Raw genomic sequence first — 20282 nt, 5'->3', positions numbered from 1 at the left:
ACACAGAAAGTTGTTTCGTTTTCCAATCCTGTGCAGGCACACAGAGATTTACAGAATTCAATCATCTTTGGCTATAACGCCATGGTCGCGTGCAAAATGAATGCAGCTTATCTAACTTAACCTGTAGTTACTGAATAGGGGACTACTGTATATTCAATTTATACATTATTAATCGGATGATAGAACATGTCAAAGAGTAAATTGCGGATATCATATACCATTGTCAAATTCACTTTCTGTTCTATACATAGTATCAATGGAATGTTATGAACCACTTCAGCATTACCAATCATTATTTCCCTGAAACGGCTGCATTTGTATGAGCGGGAAGAGTTTGGCATCATACATAGCAAGAGTCGTGACTACAAAACTAAATATGGCCTACATGTATTATACAAGGTTTTAGGACACTTTGAATCATGCCCCCCCCAAAAAAAAACAAAAAACAAAAAAAAAAAAAACAAAAAAAAAAAAACAAAAACAAAAACAAAAAACAAAAAACCAACAACAACTTAGTGAAATGTTGTACAATGTATGCCCTACTTCCATTAACCTATGATCTTTGACCTTTGAATACATGGCCATACATTTTTTCAACGAATAGGCATTTGGATGCAACGTAGGTATTATATAAAAGAAAAAATGTTTTAGGAAAATACATTTAACCACTTCAGAAATAATTATGGAACAAATAGCAAAATATTGACACGTTCACTTCTTCCGTAATGACATGACAGAAAACTTTCCTCACCGAATCGTTCTGCCGTAATTCATGAGCAAGTCATGGATATATACTTAGTTCGATTAAAAGTATTATATACATTGAGTCATTGCAAAAGCATCTAATGAAAAGTATGCTTCAGAACTACATCATTGTCATTTTATTCTATAACACTAATAATATAGAGCTATTGGTCCGCCATATTGCCTAACAGGTCGTTGTCCTCCTACTACGTTTGTTTAGCAAATAAGGCACAGAATTTAATTTTGCACTTGTTGCCAAAGACTCTAATCTTCTTTACCGCTATTCTCAGACATGTATGCTGGTGCTGTATGAATTAGAAACGGAAGCTTACAAATATTCACCATCTAACAAGGCAAAAGCGAAGTGATGTCTCGTCCACGTATCGACTTTGTGATTACAGAGATTTTCAAATGGCATAGGCCTAGTTCATTGACTTTTTGACTGTTGACGTAGTCGGACTTCACCAATATTAACACTTGACAGCAATCACTAGATGATCTGAGGAGTGAATTTGGTGGTCATAATATAGCTCAAAAGTGTGGAAAGTTATTGAAAGAACACCAGAATACTATGTCGACAGTGTTTATCACGTGAGATACAAACATAGAACACGTTCCAGTGGGTTTCAGGAGGTTACTTTTCCAGCCAGGGCTATAGTCTAGCTGGTAAAATTGGGTCTTTGAGGGCATCTGGCGGCTACCCCCCACTTCTTAAAACGTCTGGCAACGGCCATGCACACATGTATATCCTGTAAGTGCAAATAACAAGTTCCAGTGGGTTTCATTAGGTTATATTTTCAGCTAGGCTAGCCTAGCTGGAAAAAGTTGGGTCTTTAAGGGCGTCTGGCGGCTACCCCCACCACTTAAAACGTCTGGCAATGGTCATGCACTTATCCTGTAAGTGTAACAAACAAGTTCCAGTGGGTTTCATGAGGTTACTTTTTCAGCTGGGCTAGCCTAGCTGGAAAAAGTTGGGTCTTTGAGGGCGTCTGGCGGCTACCCCCCACCACTTAAAACGTCTGGCAATGGTCATTCATTTATCCTGTAAGTGTAACGAACAAGTTCCAGTTGGTTTCATGAGGTTACTTTTTCAGCTAGGCTAGCCTAGCTGGAAAATTTTGGGTCTTTAAGGGCGTCTGGCGGCTACCCCCCACCACTTAAAACGTCTGGCAATGGTCATTCATTTATCCTGTAAGTGTAACGAACAAGTTCCAGTGGTTTTCATGAGGTTACTTTTTCAGCTAGGCTAGCCTAGCTGGAGTTGGGCCTTTAAGAGCGTCTGGCGGCTACCCCCCACCACTTAAAACGTCTGGCAATGGTCATTCATTTATCCTGTAAGTGTAACGAACAAGTTCCAGTTGTTTTCATGGGGTTACTTTTCCAGCTAGGCTAGCCTAATTTTGAGGGGTCCTTTTTTTGGCCCTCCTGGCCACACCCACGACCGATGACCAGCCAGACGTGCATTTCCATACTTAGGGGCATATGTACTAAATTGCTATATACAAAAAAATTGGTAACCTTTTCAGCTAGGCTGACCCCCGCTGGCTCCCGGACTATATGCCATGGTAGACGATATCTCGTTACAAAGCGAGGAGTCTTACGCAGTTCTCATGCAAGCGCGTGCAATTTTATTATTTTTTTTTTTAACAGCACGTTCTGCTATTACACAAATTGCTGCGTATAGATCGCTGTCTTTTCAAGTCTTTCGCGCTGAACTATATGGAAATGGCACTTTCAAAACCATTATCCATGGGCTTCTTGGCAGAATGATTTCGGCGAGAGCTTAATGTCGTATTTTCGCTCATCGAAGCATCTTGCAGGCATGCCAGCATATTTGTCACTATGCAATGACAAAGCAAATTTGGCTTTATATAGCAACGGAATATGAGTGGGAAGTTTCACATCCTCATTCAGTCCCATCTCTCTCTCCACGCACGCACACGCACATACACAGGCCCATCACCGGTGTAAATCCGTACCTAGGAGTGGAAGGGGGATGATTGGCGATAGTCATCACATACAATCACTATTACGAGTCAATAACAGGACCGGCGGGGGGGCATTTAAAAAAAAAAGATACATGGATTGAATGTTTGCATCCCTCACCGTCTTTTTTTTTTTTTTTTGCATGAAATATAAGGTGGGAGGGAAGTAGACGGAAAAAAATATGAAGACTTTTTTTATTCTTGTTTTGTTTTTTTGCTTCTCAGCCGACATTTTTGTGGAATATTGCACCTCAAAAAGATGAAGACTTTTTGTTGTTTCTTGTTTTTCTCGTTTCTTTTGTTTTTCATTTTGCTTGACAGACGATTTTGACACCCCTTCCCCTCTTTCAAGAACGTAGCGTCACCTTGTATAATGCGCAAATGAAATTCTATTTATATGGATATCCATTTCTTTGTAACAATGTAGTATATAGATATTGAAATATCTATTGGATTTTTGAATTTTCTTGATTTAGGTCAATTAAAGCACTCATCCTCATGCAGGGGCGTCGTTCCGTTTTAATGTTTCGGGGGTGAGGCAAAACTTCGAAAATATGTGCGAGAGATCGGAGCGACCGAGAAGGGGAAGGGAATGGGTGGGGGGGGGCAGGAGTGTAGATCCATTTTAACGATGGGGGGCTTGGAGTTGGAATACTAGCATCTGTGTGAGAGAGCGGAGCGACTGAGCGCAGGGAGAGTGTTGGAGGGTATCCCGCGCCTATCCCACACGAGGTAGATTCTGCATTTTCAGACTTGAAATTCAGCGATTTGGTGCATGCTTTTTGTAACATTTTTGATTTTTTCCCATCAAAAAAAGTAAGAGAAATAATGTTCACGGATAATTGAATGAATATTTCGTATTTCCCGAATCATTGAGCGAACGATGAAGACTGATGATTCAGTCTGGATACATCTATGGGCATAAAATACATGTACTTAGGGATGATCAGGGGTGTTGATCGTACAGGGGGGGGGGGGGGGGGGCAAAGGGACATTTTACCAGCCTCCATGGAAATGTTGGGGGTAAACATATCAATTGTCCCCCAAACAATTCCCGAGGTAATTACAAATCACAAACCTTTTTTTTTTTTTTTGGTGGAAAATTGGCCAAACAGGTAGGATGTCTGACATTTGTGGAGAGCATAGCAAGGAGACCTCTCTCTGTGTGCGACCTGGCAGATCCGGAATACGTATAAGCAATTATGGGAATCAGCCAGTACGTGTGTGCGTCAGTGTGTGTGCATTTATGAGAGTCATTTCATCGGTAAGGGGACCCATCTCCCCTCCAACTGCACATCTCCCTGAATATGATTTTTTGTCCCCTACTATCACTTTTTTGATAGAAACAAAAATCAAATATTTCACTAAAAGCGTGCACCAGATCTCTGAATTCCAGGTCTCTGAACTCCCTCATGTGGGAGGGGGTATCCCACCCACACCTTCCCCAGCTCGGTCGCTCAGCTCCCTCACACATATCTTCCAAGCTTAGCACCCCCTCCCCCCCCCCCATCATCAAAACAGATTGACGCCCCTGTGAAAGACCATTTTAATTGACTTAATTCACAGAAATTCAGAAATCCGGTAGAAATAAAGAAATAGGAACTACACAAAAATATCAATATTACTACATGTATTTCATTCCATTGAATTTATGAACATACACATTGCACGGTTGTACAAATCTTGTACTCTTGCTAGTAAGCGATAATGATCATTGATCAGCCCCCCCCCCCCCCCACTCCTAAGTACGGATATACACCGATGCAGTGTTGTGAAGTTCAAATGCAGTTCCAGTTGGGACCAGAACACAACAGTCACTTGGCTGGCCTTCATTACATGTACGATGTACACACCAGGCCTGTAACTAGGCCCCCCCCCCCCCCCCCCCCCCCCCGGCTAGCGAGCAGGGTCCAAAATATACCCCTTCGAGAGTGAGACCCTATCCCGCTTGGTTGCTTAACCCCCTCAGAAAGTTCCACTATTTCCAATTTTGAACCCCCCCCCATAAAAATCTTTGACCAGGGTTGGGTTCTAGTGGGTTCTAAGAGCTGAGAAGGCTGGCAAAGTAAAGCAGAACCAGGTGTTCTCAGCTAGTGACATGGGCATAACTTGCATACGCTGTATGTGGGATGACATTTAGGAATAAACAATGTAGTGTCCACCGAACGAAAAAGGGTCTTTTTGAATCCAATTGAATTATATCTTCACACTTGGAAACACATGAGTTCGGTTCAATACAGAAGCATAATTCAGTAGTAACTACGTAGATTACCAGGACCACAAATGCTGCAAAAACAGCTAACAGCAAAAAACATAGCTATGGCACATAGGAAATACTCTCATCATGAATGTAGGTGATCCAGACATATTCAACACTTTTTTTAATGCAGTAAATGCCACATGAAATCCCCTTATACAGGTACAAGTAGTTCTAAACAGCTCACAAATAATGCGTATCAATAGTGTCAAGGCAAACTTCTAATAATCTTGAGAATGCACTAAACTCCCTGAAAAAGAAAGCATCACAATATGTAGAACTGATAATTCAGTGTATTGAACCGATACCACGAACATACACATGTGTGATTGCAGTCAAAATGTCCCATAGCCCAACATACATGTACTTAGAATTCCATATAAAATGGAACAAAATCTAATACATACTTTCTACTTTACAAACAAGGACTGTTTGATTGATCTTGTCAAGTCTTAAAAACACTTCATGTGTTCAATACTGCTGGTTGACAATATCTGAAACCAAGTTCCCCAGCCTTCACAGGTCACTTTTTTAAATTTAATTTTTTTTTTTTTTTTTTTTTTTTTATATAAAGGTTAGTAGCAAATGAGCTGTACTGCACAGCACACTTTTAAATTACAGTATATTGGACATGTAAGTACCGATGAGAAAAGAATCCAGTAGGGACAATCATTTCTACTCTTCATGACTTTAATTGTGCATTTTTATTGATTTTTTTTTTTTTGCAAGAAAAGAACCAAAGCAGTTTTGATGCCTGTCTACAAATACAAATATACACGTGTATGTACATGTACTGAGAGTACTAAAACCATAAACCCTATTAATTTCACAAAATACATTTTCTCAAAAGATTTCTTGAATTTATGAAACACACACTCATGAGCACAAACCTAGGTAACATGATGATTAAACAGTTTTCATACAGGTAATAGATTAAAATACATCCAACTTCTCTTTTCAAACATGATAAATAATGAAGAGTGCTTAATCTTGTACAATTGTACCTGAAATCAGACACAAATTGGCATGAGTGACAGTTAAATACACGTTGTGGGATTGACGCCAAGAAATCACTATCCTCTCGTACAGTCCAACCTAACTTGGTATCTATTTCCCCCCCCCCCATTTTTACTTGCATCTTTCTACATGCAATTTATTACTTACAAACTTATATAGAACAGTCAAAATATGTTGGAACACAACATCATTGCCACATCAATACTGGATATCATCTTTCCTCAGTCACTAAAATGATCAATGGAAACATATAATCATTTTATACAAGTACAGCACAGTTTAACATTCCCAAAAATCAGTAAGTTAACTGTAAAGCAATTACAATAAGACATAGTTGAGAATCTCACTTCTGTACATCGTGTGCAAGATTTGAACATATAACGGGACATAAAAAACTACAGCCACTACACACATACACAAAAAGGCATATTTTGATGATAAAAGTAAAATGTATTTGTACATATGTGTACATCATATATTTTTGTTAATCCCATAACTACGGAAAGTTACTCAGACTTGATTTTCCAATGAAAATGAAATAATCAACTTAAAGACATGGTACGGAAGAAATGCAAACAGAACTACAGTATATTACAATGATATATGTGTATAAATTGTGTAAAATGGAACATGTGAAAAATACTGATACTGGTACAATACAAGAGACCCAGTGATTCTACCCCTTGGCTGAATGGGGTGCCCCAAAGCAAGGGCATGGAGCCCATGTGAACATATTGAGATCCTATTACCCAAGCGATGCTCCCTGCCAACTTTTAGTCAAATTCCGGCATGGGATTTTCAAGAAGTTGAAAATGGAAAAAGTTTAAGCATGATGCATGATGAATGATTCCAATTAATAGCCCACTCCAGTCTTTCAAACATGTACTGGTCATTGATATAGACAAAGGAACAAGCGGTTCTTCCCTAACTAATTCAATTGGCAAAGGCATGAGTGTGTTTCAGTATTTGTGTGTGTATTTGAAAGCCTTGAGACAAACATCAGTCAAAGTTACAACTTGCTACACAACTTCAGCTGTGCAAAGTCTAGTTGGCCTGTGTAACCTAGTTGTCACTTGGAAAGAAGTTGTCAAGCTATCCTTGGTTTATTTTCTTCCCTAGACTCCCGACTTACAAATGTCACTCCACATTTAACCTATTGAGGACGGACTGATTTTGCTACAACACGCATTTCCCATAGACACCTGCACGAGTATACTCGGGACTCGTTCTCAACGGGTTAATACCTAAAAGCAAAGTGTAGCAAATGGCTTGGTTATAGCTGGTACTTGAGAGCATATATGTGTTTACAATTAAGTGAATACAGATGAATGAAAATTTATAAAACACTTCTTTGAAGCATGCAAACACAAAAATATGTTTAAAATTAACCAGTCCCTGTGCACTGCTATACGTACAATATATCCTCTTTGAGGGCACAGGGCACAAGCCATCTGCTGAGAAAATACAGAAATGGGCAAAAAACTTAACAGGGTTGCATCACTCATGCAACCTTAACAGCTAGTAAAATCCAACAAAATGCTGTTGAATTCAAAAGTACAGCAAGCTGCCATTGGTTGCTTAACTTAACAGATTTTGTTTTACGCACAAACGAAGCTGAAGTTAAACTGCTGGCAATACATAGCTCCTACAGTTCTCGTTTCACTCTTATGATCTCGAGATTAGGTGAATGCTGCAGATGCCTTCAGGAAAGATATTCAGGAGGGGGCCCTGGGGGTACTACCGTTATTTGTATCTTGAAAACTATAACCCCTCACCATAAACAATTTCTGGCATGTTTGGTCAGTATTCAGCAACCAGTTTTGAAGAAGAGGCAAATGAATTGGGTCTTCCTCAGGGGCTCCCCTGAGGTCACATCTTTGATTTGTACAATCTGATTCTCATCCCCTATTGACGAATCCTGCAAAGTAAGGTCAAAATTCAGCTACTATTTTTTTTTTCAAACAAGATAAAGAAAAAGAAAAGATTTAGCTCCTTCATGGTATTTGGGTGCTGTACAAGGGACCCCTGGGGGGGCATCACTATTTGCACATACTATGATCTCCTCCCCTCTTTGTTGATTCCTGTAAAGTGAAGAGGGAAATTCCCAATTTGACAAAATTTAGTTCATTTGGGGTATTTGAGCCTGCCCCAAGGGGCCCAACTGGGTCCCCCTCCCACTAATGGCAATTCCTGCTAAATTTGGTTAAAATCAAGCCATCAAATTCTAGATTTTAATACATTCACAAACATATACAGTGAATGATGGACACTGAATGATGGACAATTGCAACAGCTCACTTCAGCAGTTTGGCTCAGGTGAGCTTTAGAATAATCTTAAAACACTTTTTAAAGCATTTTTTTTTCTGCAAATTTGGGATGGAGGGATTCAAAAAATGTAAAACTTTGAAACTTTCCTCATACAAACAATTTTAATGAAGTTTTTAACAAAATTAGATAAGAAAATGAAAGGTTGGTAGCAACATGAACACTATATGTTCATATGTATGCATGTGCAATGACAAGTTTAATAATTGGCAGCTCTCCTCTACATACAACACACTAAACATAATGGTTAACACCACTTAGGCCTGGCATGCATAAAAGTGCTGACAAGTTTAGGAAAGGTTCTAGAGAATCAACAGCACATTTGTTCTGGATGTTCACTTGTACAGAGGGTATAGAAATCTTCATCGGCGGTCAAGCCAAACGTCAATGAAACAATGAAAGCACATAGTACACCAACAAGTGAATAAGTCTTTAAAAACAAACACATATCTGACTGTGCAGGACATAATTATGAAAAAGGTGATTTACTTTTCTTTAAACAAATTCACTTATGCAGCAACATGATCACATGACTGTATATGAGTCATACAGTTTCTTCAGTATATGCTGCAATAACATTTGTGGACAGCATTTATATCTTTCTCAGAATATAATGAAATAAAATAAGCTCTTCTAAATGTGAGGGGAAACTCCTTCAACATGCTCTTCCCTGGCAAAGGTTGCTGGTGTGGCTTCCCCCGAGACAGGCATGATGTACAGGCAAGCTTGCCCATGACTTCAGTAAATGGTGAGACTCATGCTCCTGTTGACTCGGTTCCCAACTAGTCTTGATCCTGTCCGTTTGGATGCAGGTGGATTCATGGCACAGAGATTATGTTGATTGGCATCACGGGCTTCAGTCAACTGCCTACAACAAAATAAACAGGAATGTTTATAGTGTAGAACATGACTACCTAACATGGTTAAACACTGAAACACGGTTGCTAGCAAACTGAAGTAGAGAATGCCAAATCATATTCTGCAAAATCATGATTAATGATTTTTTTTGGAAAATTTTTTTGAAAAAAGAACTAGACGTAGAAATTTGTCAAGACTGACATAATTACGGTTGTAGGTGATCCGTTCAATTCATGTTTGGGAGAGATTGGCCATGCAATGTCTGATATACAGTCAACCTCGCGTAAGTCGACATAATCGGGACTGAGCAAAACACGTTGACGTACGCGAATGTCGACTTACGTGTAAGTCGACATTTTGTCGACTTATAAATGAAAACTAATTTCCCCTGTACAGAGTAAGATTTGGATCACGTTGCGGATCGCTACACAAATCTTACTCCTTTTGCCGCCAAAACATGCCTACTGACATCAACAACAATAATGTTTTAGTTCATGCATAAATCTCGCGCTGGTTAGTAACGACAACGCACAATTCCCAAATCTCTAGAGAGATTTTGAGAGAGCGGGATCGGAAACCTAGACCCGCTTCTAGACACTTTACGTTTTAAACTTGATTTGAAATATCAAACGTAAATTCCCCAAATTGCATTAAACTTTGCGATTTAAATTCAAGTGCGTTGCTGCGAAGATATGCGTGTGATTTCATATGATTCTGTCGAGATAATTTTTCAGTGCTGACTGAGTTGAAATATGTGTGATTTTCCTTCCCTAAGTCGCTATATTTGTTTTGCTTAAATTTCTATTGCCATACTCTGAAAATGAATTGTTCTCGCGCTCCGATTCGCAACATTACCGCTCTGTACGGCGTGGGCCCGTCTGAAAAAAAAAAAGAAGAAAAGTTTGTTCATCCAAAAACGACATCTTTCGGACTACTAACCTTCGTAAAAACAAACCTCTTTCCATTGTCGGACTAATTTAACTTTGGACTGAGATTTAAACCTTCGGCATAGCGAACTTTAACAATAATTCATAATTTTTTCATTGACATTTCGTGAAGCAGCATGCGTTTCGGTAGTTTGAAACGTGTAAATGTTGCGATGTCTTTCCCCTGCAAGTGCAGACTAAGTTCGAACATGGCGAAAGTTCCGTTACGAAATAAAGAATAATGCGAGTCTTTTCAACAATAACGCACTTCCATAATTTTTTATGCGTTTAAACACAGTTTCTAGCTTCGGACAAAAACCGCAAGTCTTCTCTGCAACGCTCTTGCGTTTAGATACAGCGTTACATGTGATTTGATGGACTTGCATTTGATTTTTAGAGTTGCGTTTAAACGCAATTGAGTTAAAAAAAGCTTCCTACAATTTTCTAGTTTTGTATGATTATCAAACACAAGTTTTTTCAGCGTTCCGTGTGATTTGATGGACTTGCATTTGATTTTTAGAGTTGCGTTTAAACGCAATTGAGTTTCAGGTTCGTACAATTATTTTCTAGTTTCATATGATTATCAAACGCAAGTCCTTTCAGCAACGCACTTGCGTTTAAATGCAAAAGTTGCGTGTGATTTGATACACCTGCATTTGATTTTTTGAGTTGCATTATTAGTTACATTTTAATAAATTTTCTAGAAAGGGCCAGGTTTCTTATACCACTTCGGAGTAATTAACGTAGAATATTCGGATTAACAAAAACACCTATTTCATGTTCGGATAATGAATACCTACTGGGACATATACTAGTAGGTGTACAAAATTTGTGTGTTTTGAGAATAACAAGAGGGAGAAAAGGGGTAAAGTGAACTGCCTTGGGTACTACATGTAATACTCCAGTGTAAATGAGTGTATGCCCTTTCTATTCTGGCATACAAGACAATGGACGCATGGCGCGAACGCTACCGCGCCGTACACTAGCGAATTACCGAGTAGATATGCAGCGAATCGGAACGGGAAAACAATTCTTTTTCAGAGAATGGCGACAAGATTTTGAGCGAAAAATTATGTCGACTTAGACGAGGGAATTAACACGTATTTCAGCTCAGTTGGCACTGAAAAATCAGGTCGACTTACGCGAGTTGTTGACTTATAAATGTCGACTAAGACGAGGAAATTTTCAAGGAATAACAAAGGCAAAAATCGGGACTTTTTTATCGTGTCGACTTAAGCGAGTTGTCGTCTTATGCGATGTCGACTCAAGCGAGGTTTACTGTATGTATATTAGAAAGCAGATATTCCAACCTGGCATCTTAAAGATGATAAGTTACAGGTTCTGCCCATACTATACATGATGAGTATTACAAAATCTCTGTAAATTGAAGCCTGAGTTTTGTATTCAACCACGTTCTGAAATGTGATTGCAACATCCTAATCAATGGCCACATGACAACAGTCCAAAGTGCCAGCTACAACATATCAAAATCTGGGAGAAATGTACCCTGGGATAGCTGAGCAACTTTGTACTGCTCAATAGATAAAATCATGTCAATATGCATTTTGCCAAAAAATGGACTGCCATAGAGATAACACATGTAAAATGGTCAAGTTTTTAAAGGGTAAGATCAACTGATTTTGTCTCCATGATGAAGACATAAAATTGACTAAATGTTAATAATTGTAATAGAGAATCTTATAAGCTACAACATACTAAAAACTAAGTACAAATTGCTTTAGGATAAGAGATACACGCTTGATTGAATTTGAAATCTGATGACATCAGTATGAAATTTCATATTTTTTATTTCATGCAGAATCTGACAACTTTAAATCCTTTTGAAAGAATTACAGACCCATGAGCTGGCATTTACAAATCATCAGCTTTCAGAATGTGCAAAAAGTAATGTGGGGTCATTGCCCATCCTAACGAGCTACAACAGATGTAAATAAGATTCGCTCAATTCCACTCTTATATTGCCACAGACACATACACAAAAATTTAAAATCTCTGTAAATTACAGCTGAACTTGCAATTTCAACCAATTTCAAGACATGATTAAGATGTTTACTCAAATGTTCAAATACAACTGTAACTTACAACATATCAAAATCTGGGAGAAATTCACAGAAAGATATGTGAGCTACTGCTTGATGAACACAGTCATCTCAATTGGCATTTTGAGAAAAAAATAGACTGCCATAGAAATAACATGTAAAATGGTCAAATTTTACCAGGGTACCTTCCACTGAATTTTTGATGTCATCATAACACTGAATAATATTAATATTATAGATAGCTATGATATACTGAAATTTGGGTACATTGCAAAATTTTAATGCTCAAAATGGTCTGATATATATACAAAATGATTTCTAGTGTGATTGAGACATTTTAAAATTCTGACGCCCATAAATTCCAGTCAGGTCAATTTTTTGTATTGGACATATAGATCATTACATGATCTATATTATGCATCTGACAATTTTTATTGAAAAATAATAATATTATTATTAAGAAATGGAGCTAGAGGCAAAAATACCAATCTAGAAAATTATGTTTTAATAATGTCACGGTAGAGTGATCACTTCAAAAAATATGTTATGGCATCTTGAAATCATGAGATATACATGTTAGGGTGGGATTTCACGGAGCACGCGAACGATTTGCGAGGGACGCGAATGACAAAATCCAATATTTTTCCTCCGAATGTTTTCCGACAATGAAGCCGAAAACTATTCTTGCGAAATTTGTGCGAAGTTTCCACGACGTATGTGCGAATGTCGTGTGTATCATTGCTAAAGTACAGCATGTTACGTACACGAAGAACACGCGACGGAAATGCGAACAACGAAAAATTTTCAATAATCATGGGAGAAAATGTACCCAAGGAGAGGTGGAAGCTGTCTTGAGTTGATTTTTTTTCTTTCCTCTATTTCTCCTTTCTTTTTCTCTCATTTCTATATCGTGTGCTTGCCTACATTTTTTTCTTGGACCATATCTCCACTAGTAAAGCATTTGATCTTTTTTTTTGCACATAATCTTTATAGTTCAAATGAAATTTTACATATTTTAGATTAATTTTAAGTGTATTCTGCGATTTTTTTTTGTATATCAAACATTTATTTCTCTTTGCTAGTCTTTAATTTCTTTTGTTACTATAGTTGTTAATAATTGTTTGATGTTTAGATGTATGTTACGATTTTTATTTGTAGAAAACGTATAGGTCATACATCCCCCAAACGTGCGCTAAACGTTCACGAGAATGTCTCAAAAGGTACGCGAACAGTTCGCGATTATGTCGTAAAATGATCGGAAAAACTTCGCAGATTTCGCGTAAGATACGCGAGACATTCTCCAAAGTTTCGGAGTCTGTTTGGGGTTTCACAAACATTTTGCGAACATCGCGCGTGTCTTGCGAAGGTCTTGCGCATATGACGAGGCTTTAAAGACACTTTCAAGAACAATTCACGAGCAAATCACGACCAAGTGTGCGGAAAAGGTTCGCAAAAAATTTCAAACTTTTTTGAAATTCTCGCCGAAGTAAAAACGACATTCGCGAACAATTGACGATGCTTCCGAACCCTCACGTTCGTTTGGCGATCTTTTGCAGACTAAAATACGAATGCTGGATTTTGCTATTCGCGTCCTTCGCAAATCATTCGCGTGCTCCGTGAAATCCCACCCTAAGTGCTGCAATTTGTACAATAACAACAGGCGCTCAGTGAGCTTTCACAAATCACCTTAGGCCAAGAAAAAAAAGAATGTATTGGCGTAACAGGCCATATGAAAATAGGGACGGTAGGTCAATTTTTTTTTTTTTTTCTGCCTCACTTTGCAGTGAAGCAAACACTGTACAACTCCATATTATGGTGAAGAATCAAAAAAAAAATGTTCTAAAGAAGAAAAAAAAAATCATGCTACAGTGAAACCCCGTTATAACGAGGTCTGTGGGACCAGCGATATTACCTCGTTATAACCGGTACCTCGTTATAACCGTACACATCAAAAACAAAGAAAAACATAAACACGACGTCATAATATACCCAACAATGAAAGTTAAGAACATCCTTTGCGTTGTTATTACACAATTATGGATCGTTGTTATCGAGAGAATAAAGGGAAATTATTTGTGAATTAGGCGAAAAAGTCGGGGTTGAAATAGGTTAATTCTTTATTTTTCTTCCGAAAATCTCTTCGCATAATAGTGCACGTTATGTTCTTGAGAAGTAGGCCTATATTATATTAAAATCACACTGTATAAAATGCATTGTTTACCGTTTTACTTGCGAGGTATTTTTACGTTGTTGGTGTCAAGTGGGAATGCGATAATTTCATGAATCATTTCGGCTGTATTCTTATACAAAGTATGATCGTTGCGCCCGAAAGGATTAAAATGCGTTGTTTATTTTCTTCCGAAAATCTCTTTGCGTTTTGTACATCTGTTCTTGAAAAATAAGCGACAGGATTGAATTTAGAAGGTTGTGATCCTTTTTACGCAGATCTGTTCCTCATAGACCATTCTGAAAGAAAGAAAATCTTCATTGTGAAATGCGTTGTTAAAATTGTGATAATGAACAAACCCAGATCTATTCAAATTGTTAAATGCGTTTGTTTCTTTTTCTGAACACCGACTAAGTATGCGTTATTCAACTATTCTTACGCTACTGTCGACCGGCGAGATCGCGATGATTTCAGAGTAACATTCGGGCGTCGTTTAGCATAACTTGCGGGGTATTTTTACGCTGTTGGTGCCCAGCGGGAATGCGATGATTTCATGAATCATTTCGGCTGTAATCTTATATAATGTATGTTCGTTGCACCCGAAAGGATTAAAGATGCATTGTTCATTTTCTTCTGAAAATCTCTTCGCGTTTTGTACATCCGTTCTTGAAAAATAAGCGACAGGATTGAATTTAGAAGGTTGTGATCCTTTTTACGCAAATCTGCTACTCGTAGACCATTTGAAAGAAAGAAAAATCTTAATTGTGAAATGCGTTGTTAAAATTGTGATAATGAACAAACCCAGATCTATTCAAATTGTTAAATACGTTTGTTTCTTCTTCTGAACACCGATTAAGTAACTAAACATGCGTTATTCAACTATTTTTACACTACTGTCATCCGGCGAGATCGCGATGATTTCAGAGTAACATTCGTGCGTCGTTTACCGTAACTTGCGAGGATATTTTACGCTGTTGGTGCCCAGCGGGAATGCGATGATTTCATGAATCATTTTGGCTGTAATCTCATGCAATGTATTATCGTTGCGCCCGAAAGGATTAAAGATGCGTTCTTTATCATCTGCCGAAAATCCCTTTCCATTGTATACATCCGTTCTTTAAAAAAATGCGACAGGATTGCGTTATTCAACTATTTTTACGCTACTGTCACCACGCGAGATCGCGATTTCATTAATTATTTCGGCTATAATCATACACTCGTATTTGCTAACCAGCAAAAGAACTTGAAGTTGGACTACAAATGGAAAGGATATAATGTTGAGTTGCACACGCATTCCATTCCATATTTGCCACTAATGTCGCTACATGAAAAGTCTTTGGGTGCGTTATCTTTTTTCCCTTGTTGCGCTGTGGTCTGACCTATAACATTACGCACGCGTGTGATATCGCGAAAAAGAAAATCGGGTGATTATGTTTAATAATTTAGTAGGAACATCGAATGGTATTAATGTGTTTTTTGCGTGGTTTAGAAGAAAACATGGAAGGAACCATTCTCTGCAAAACGGGAAAAAGACATGGATAGCGTGAATTCGATTTTCAATGTTTCATTTGTCTCGTGTTTGAAAAGCGGCAAGTCAAGAAATGGTACCTCATTATATCCGATCATATTTCTTATGTTTTTCTTTATCATGATGCGCGGAAAATGTCCTCGTTATAACCGGAATCTCGTTATAACCGAACTCGTTATAACCGATTCGTTCTGCCATAGGTTTACACGCAAAGGAAAACGGGACCGACGCGATCACCTTGTTATAAGCGGTTCCTCGTTATAACCGAACTCGATATAACAGGGTTTCACTGTATTACACTCGTGGATTGAATAAAAACAAGCAGATAAATCATTAAAAAAAAGATGGAAGTTGTGAAACTCAAACGAGAAAAGATGGCGACTGTGCCAAAGCGATGATTGTACTCTCAATATCAAAATATTGTGCTATTGTGATCGCGATAGCGAAGTTTTTTTGTTTTGTTTTTGTTTTTAATCTCTAGGGTCAGGGACACTTTTAGGGTTGGTTGCATTATGCCAATACAGTCTATTTATTTCTTCTTGTCCTTATCATAAGCCAGAGCTACTGTTCAACAAGTTTTTTGTACGTTGTGTTTTAGAGGCAACCTCACCCGTGACATCAATGAATGAGATATAATCTATTTGCAGACTGCATACATCTCTTCTTGGCAAAAATTGCAAATCATCCATTAACGTGAGTGTGCTGCTGTTGGTGATGAGCACAATTAATGCAAGTATGATTAAAGTTTTTTGCTCTCTACCTTGAGAGAACAGCATTCTGAAATTTTGCCACATTTAGCTCTCTTTTGAGTTTAGTGAAAGACTGCTTGCTGTCTGGACACAGGAGAGAGTGCTGGACCAAGGCTGAAGCAGATGGACGCTGGGCTGGGTCAGGATGGATCATGCTCTGAGCAAAAGAAAAAAGATAAACAGAGCAATAAAACATTAAACTAGAAATGTCACTATGGCGACTGGTATGCCTCCGCCATAATGCATGGTTCTCCAAATAGGTCTATAGCAAAATGTCTTGACAATGTGTGATGGCAAGTTTCACATAACTGGCAAAATATTAAAATGACAGGCTTGTCACAAATGCATTGAATGTTCACTTTCCTTGAACTAAGGATGAATGGCTATACTGTCTAAGAGTACAGGTATTTGGGGATTTGAGGATTTGTACCCAACTTTTGACCCTTTTATAAGTTTAAAGAAGAAGTGAAATTTAGCACTTTCACTTGACCTTTGACCTTTTGGCATGACACTTTCAAGAGAATCTGTATTGGGTAATACATGCATACACTAAGTTTCAAGAAAAAAATCATGCAGGCATTACATACATGTAGATAAGAAGGAAATAATGACATTTTGAGGAGTTGACCTTGACCTTTGACCCATGACCCTAATCTGAAACACACAAATTCCCTATACCTAGAGGTTTGTTAATCCAAAAATGAAAAAGGGTTCGTTAATCTGAACATCTGTGGCATTATTAAATTCATGAAATTCTTCCGTCGAGATGAAAAAAAAAAATTGATCAGTGTTTTAGTAGTAGCCATGATAAAAAAATCATGGGCGTACATACTCGAGCGGGATTCGAACCCACGACCTCCTGATCACCGGACAGGCGTCATCTCCACTAGACCACCGAGCTTTCGCCCGACAGCAAGTGTTGGTTCCAATCCTTATAGCATGCAGCGGGTACTGAGTATGTACGCCCAAAACTATATGTGCAAGCATTATGAAAGACGGTGTTCTGATTGAGGATAAAGAAAACATTGTGAACTCATTTAACAATCATTTTAGTAAATAGGTTCTAAATTGGTGATAAATATGCCTTCATGTTCTATTGATAATGATTTTTCAGAGTATTTAAGACAGAAGATATCACATACTATGTTGTGTTTTTTTTTAAACCCCATTTCTGAATCTGATTTAATAGCAGCTGTATTAAGTATAAAGGATAATAAAAGTCCAGGGTATGATGGCATAGATGCATTTATTGTCAAAAAAATGCATTCATTTTATTGCATCCCCATTATGCCATATTTTTAATACTTCAATTGAAAAGGGTAATATGAAGATAGCAAAAGTCATCCCAATCTTTAAATCTGGGGATGATCGTCTTTGTTCTAACCACAGACCAATTTCAATCTATTTTGTCCACATTTTCAAAGGTTTTCGAAAAGTTGGTACACAAACAATTTCATTTTTGGATAAAAATGCAATCCTGCATCAAGGGCAATTTGGTTTCAGACAAGGATATAGCACATTCATGGCCCTTTTAGAATTTGTCAATAATGCTACTTTGGCTTTTGAAGAGAAAAATATTATTGGATTATTAACCTTTAGATTTATCAAAAGCCTTCGATACGATTGATCACAAAATTTTGATAAGTAAAATGTATAATTATGGAATCAAAGGCAATGTATTAAACTGGTTTGAAAGTTATTTGTTAAACAGAAAACAATATGTGTCCATCGACAATTGTACTTCACAATTTCAATATATCAATGTTGGTGTCAAGCAAGGACCAGTCTTAGACTTTTAGAATTTGACTCAGCCTCGACAGTTAATGGTCATATTGCTAAGAATTACGACCCAGCTGAATTGGATTCGGACGTCATGCCCTCACAACCTAAGCCTGATACCAAGTTTGATTTTGACGACATATACGACTCCAACTCTGATCTCTGTCTGGCCAAATTTGAAAAATTGGCTGATTTACTAATGAAGGTGGTCACTCTGCCGCATAAGAATGAAAGTCTTGATAAAACGACATTGAATGCTCAAGCAGCTTGCACACCAAAAATTGAGAGCAAAATTTGGGCGACTCTCCCCGGCATGGCCGGGTTCTTGACAGGAGCTTTCAAAAGCTGCAACAAAATGTTGTGAAGGGTCTTCTACCTTATGGGGAAATTCTATCTGAGATTCACAGATCATGCACACAAAATCATCCCGTTGACACAAAGGGAATCAAACAACTTGCCATCGATGGCCTGACACTTTCAGGCTTTGCTTCGTATAAACTGAGCACACGCTGACGAGCTAGCTTGAGACCCTTGAGACCCTTTCTCAACCCCAGATAAAAAGGTTTGTGCAGAAGTTGATTTCACTCGATAGTAAACTGTTATGAAAAGACATCCGAGTGTCACGAAAGCATACAACGTGGATCAGAAAGTATCTACCAAAGCTGGCAAGTTGCAATGACCAAAAAGGATGTGAACCAATCCTTTTCAACCCTATTATGGCTACAAACAGCGACCATCCTGGCAGAACCAGAGGCCCAGCCACAGATTTCCTAAGCAGTAGCATTGCCCCCAGTCTTGGGCAGTCTCAACAGCGCCACGCCCACCCCCATCAACCCAGCACACTTTGACCAATACACATCGCAATATGGTGCCCGCAGCCTTGGCTAGCTTCCCGTCATAAAACTAGTAAGTCCTAAACCGTTCAGAGCTGGAAATCTCAAGCTTTTCAAAGATGATTGGTCAAAAATAACTTGCGATTCTTGGATACTGGACACAATATCTGGCTACAAAATTGATTTCATTTCAACCCCATACCAATCAATTACTCCTCCACAAAGTCTATAGGCCATGGGCTGGTGGGGGTCAACCTTCACCCCTCTGCACCTAACATTCATTGTTTTTTCCATGTAGACCTTGGTCTATAGGGTCAGAAAAGTGATGTTAAAAGGTAAGAAAATGGGGGAATGGGAATTGGGTATTAGTCTATTTCAGTGGTCCCCATGCCTTTATTTTACAATGATAACCAAATATTTTGTTATTTCTAGATACCTCAGAATATGGGAAATATGATGCAAAGCAAAGTTTGGCACTAAAAGCCCTCAGATTGTCGTCATCGACAACAAAATTGGGCAATTATATCGATAAAATTCAACAAAATTTGACAAACTTTGTGCAATCTGTCAAGTTTAAGCCTTTAAAGGGGATGGCTAGTAACTGATCAGTGGGAATCAGTGGGAATGCTGGGGGATGATTGTTCCAATCCTTGTGGGATTCATTTAAGAGTACATTATATATCTATTCTAGTGTGAAAATAATTTGCTTCAGAATGGTCTTATATTCAAGTAACTCTGTACAGGCATGCTAACCTGGAAACATTAAACTGCACATTACTTGAATATGAGACCATTCTGATCGAAGCAAATTATTTTCACACAAGAATAGATATATAATGTACTCTTAAATGAATCCCACAAGGATTGGAACAATCATCCCCAGCATTCCCACTGATTCCCACTGATCAGTTACTAGCCATCCCCTTTAAAGGCTTAAACTTGACAGATTGCACAAAGTTTGTCAAATTTTGTTGAATTTTATCGATATAATTGCCCAATTTTTAAATTTGTATGTTTTGGTGAAAATCAGTTAAATGGCTTGAAAATTGGTCTG

At 38.2% G+C, this 20282-nt stretch overlaps 1 protein-coding gene across 1 annotated transcript in view; it reads right to left on the bottom strand.

Moving 5' to 3' along the window:
* Positions 1 to 4655: 4655 nt before the first annotated feature.
* LOC140228636 (wee1-like protein kinase 2) overlaps positions 4656 to 20282 on the bottom strand; it is a 173856-nt gene continuing 158229 nt past the window's right edge. The window contains exons 9-10 of the mRNA XM_072308884.1: positions 16628 to 16773; positions 4656 to 9196 (exon numbers count right to left, since the gene is read on the bottom strand). Coding sequence (XP_072164985.1) covers positions 9067 to 9196; positions 16628 to 16773 — 276 coding nt within the window. The 3' untranslated portion in view covers positions 4656 to 9066. The remainder of the gene's footprint in view (positions 9197 to 16627; positions 16774 to 20282) is intronic.

Source organism: Diadema setosum, chromosome 5 (assembly GCF_964275005.1).
Source record: "Diadema setosum chromosome 5, eeDiaSeto1, whole genome shotgun sequence".
NCBI classification, from domain to species: domain Eukaryota; kingdom Metazoa; phylum Echinodermata; class Echinoidea; order Diadematoida; family Diadematidae; genus Diadema; species Diadema setosum.
Note: the sequence above shows the minus strand (reverse complement) of the source record. Positions and strands in the feature narration are given on the sequence as shown.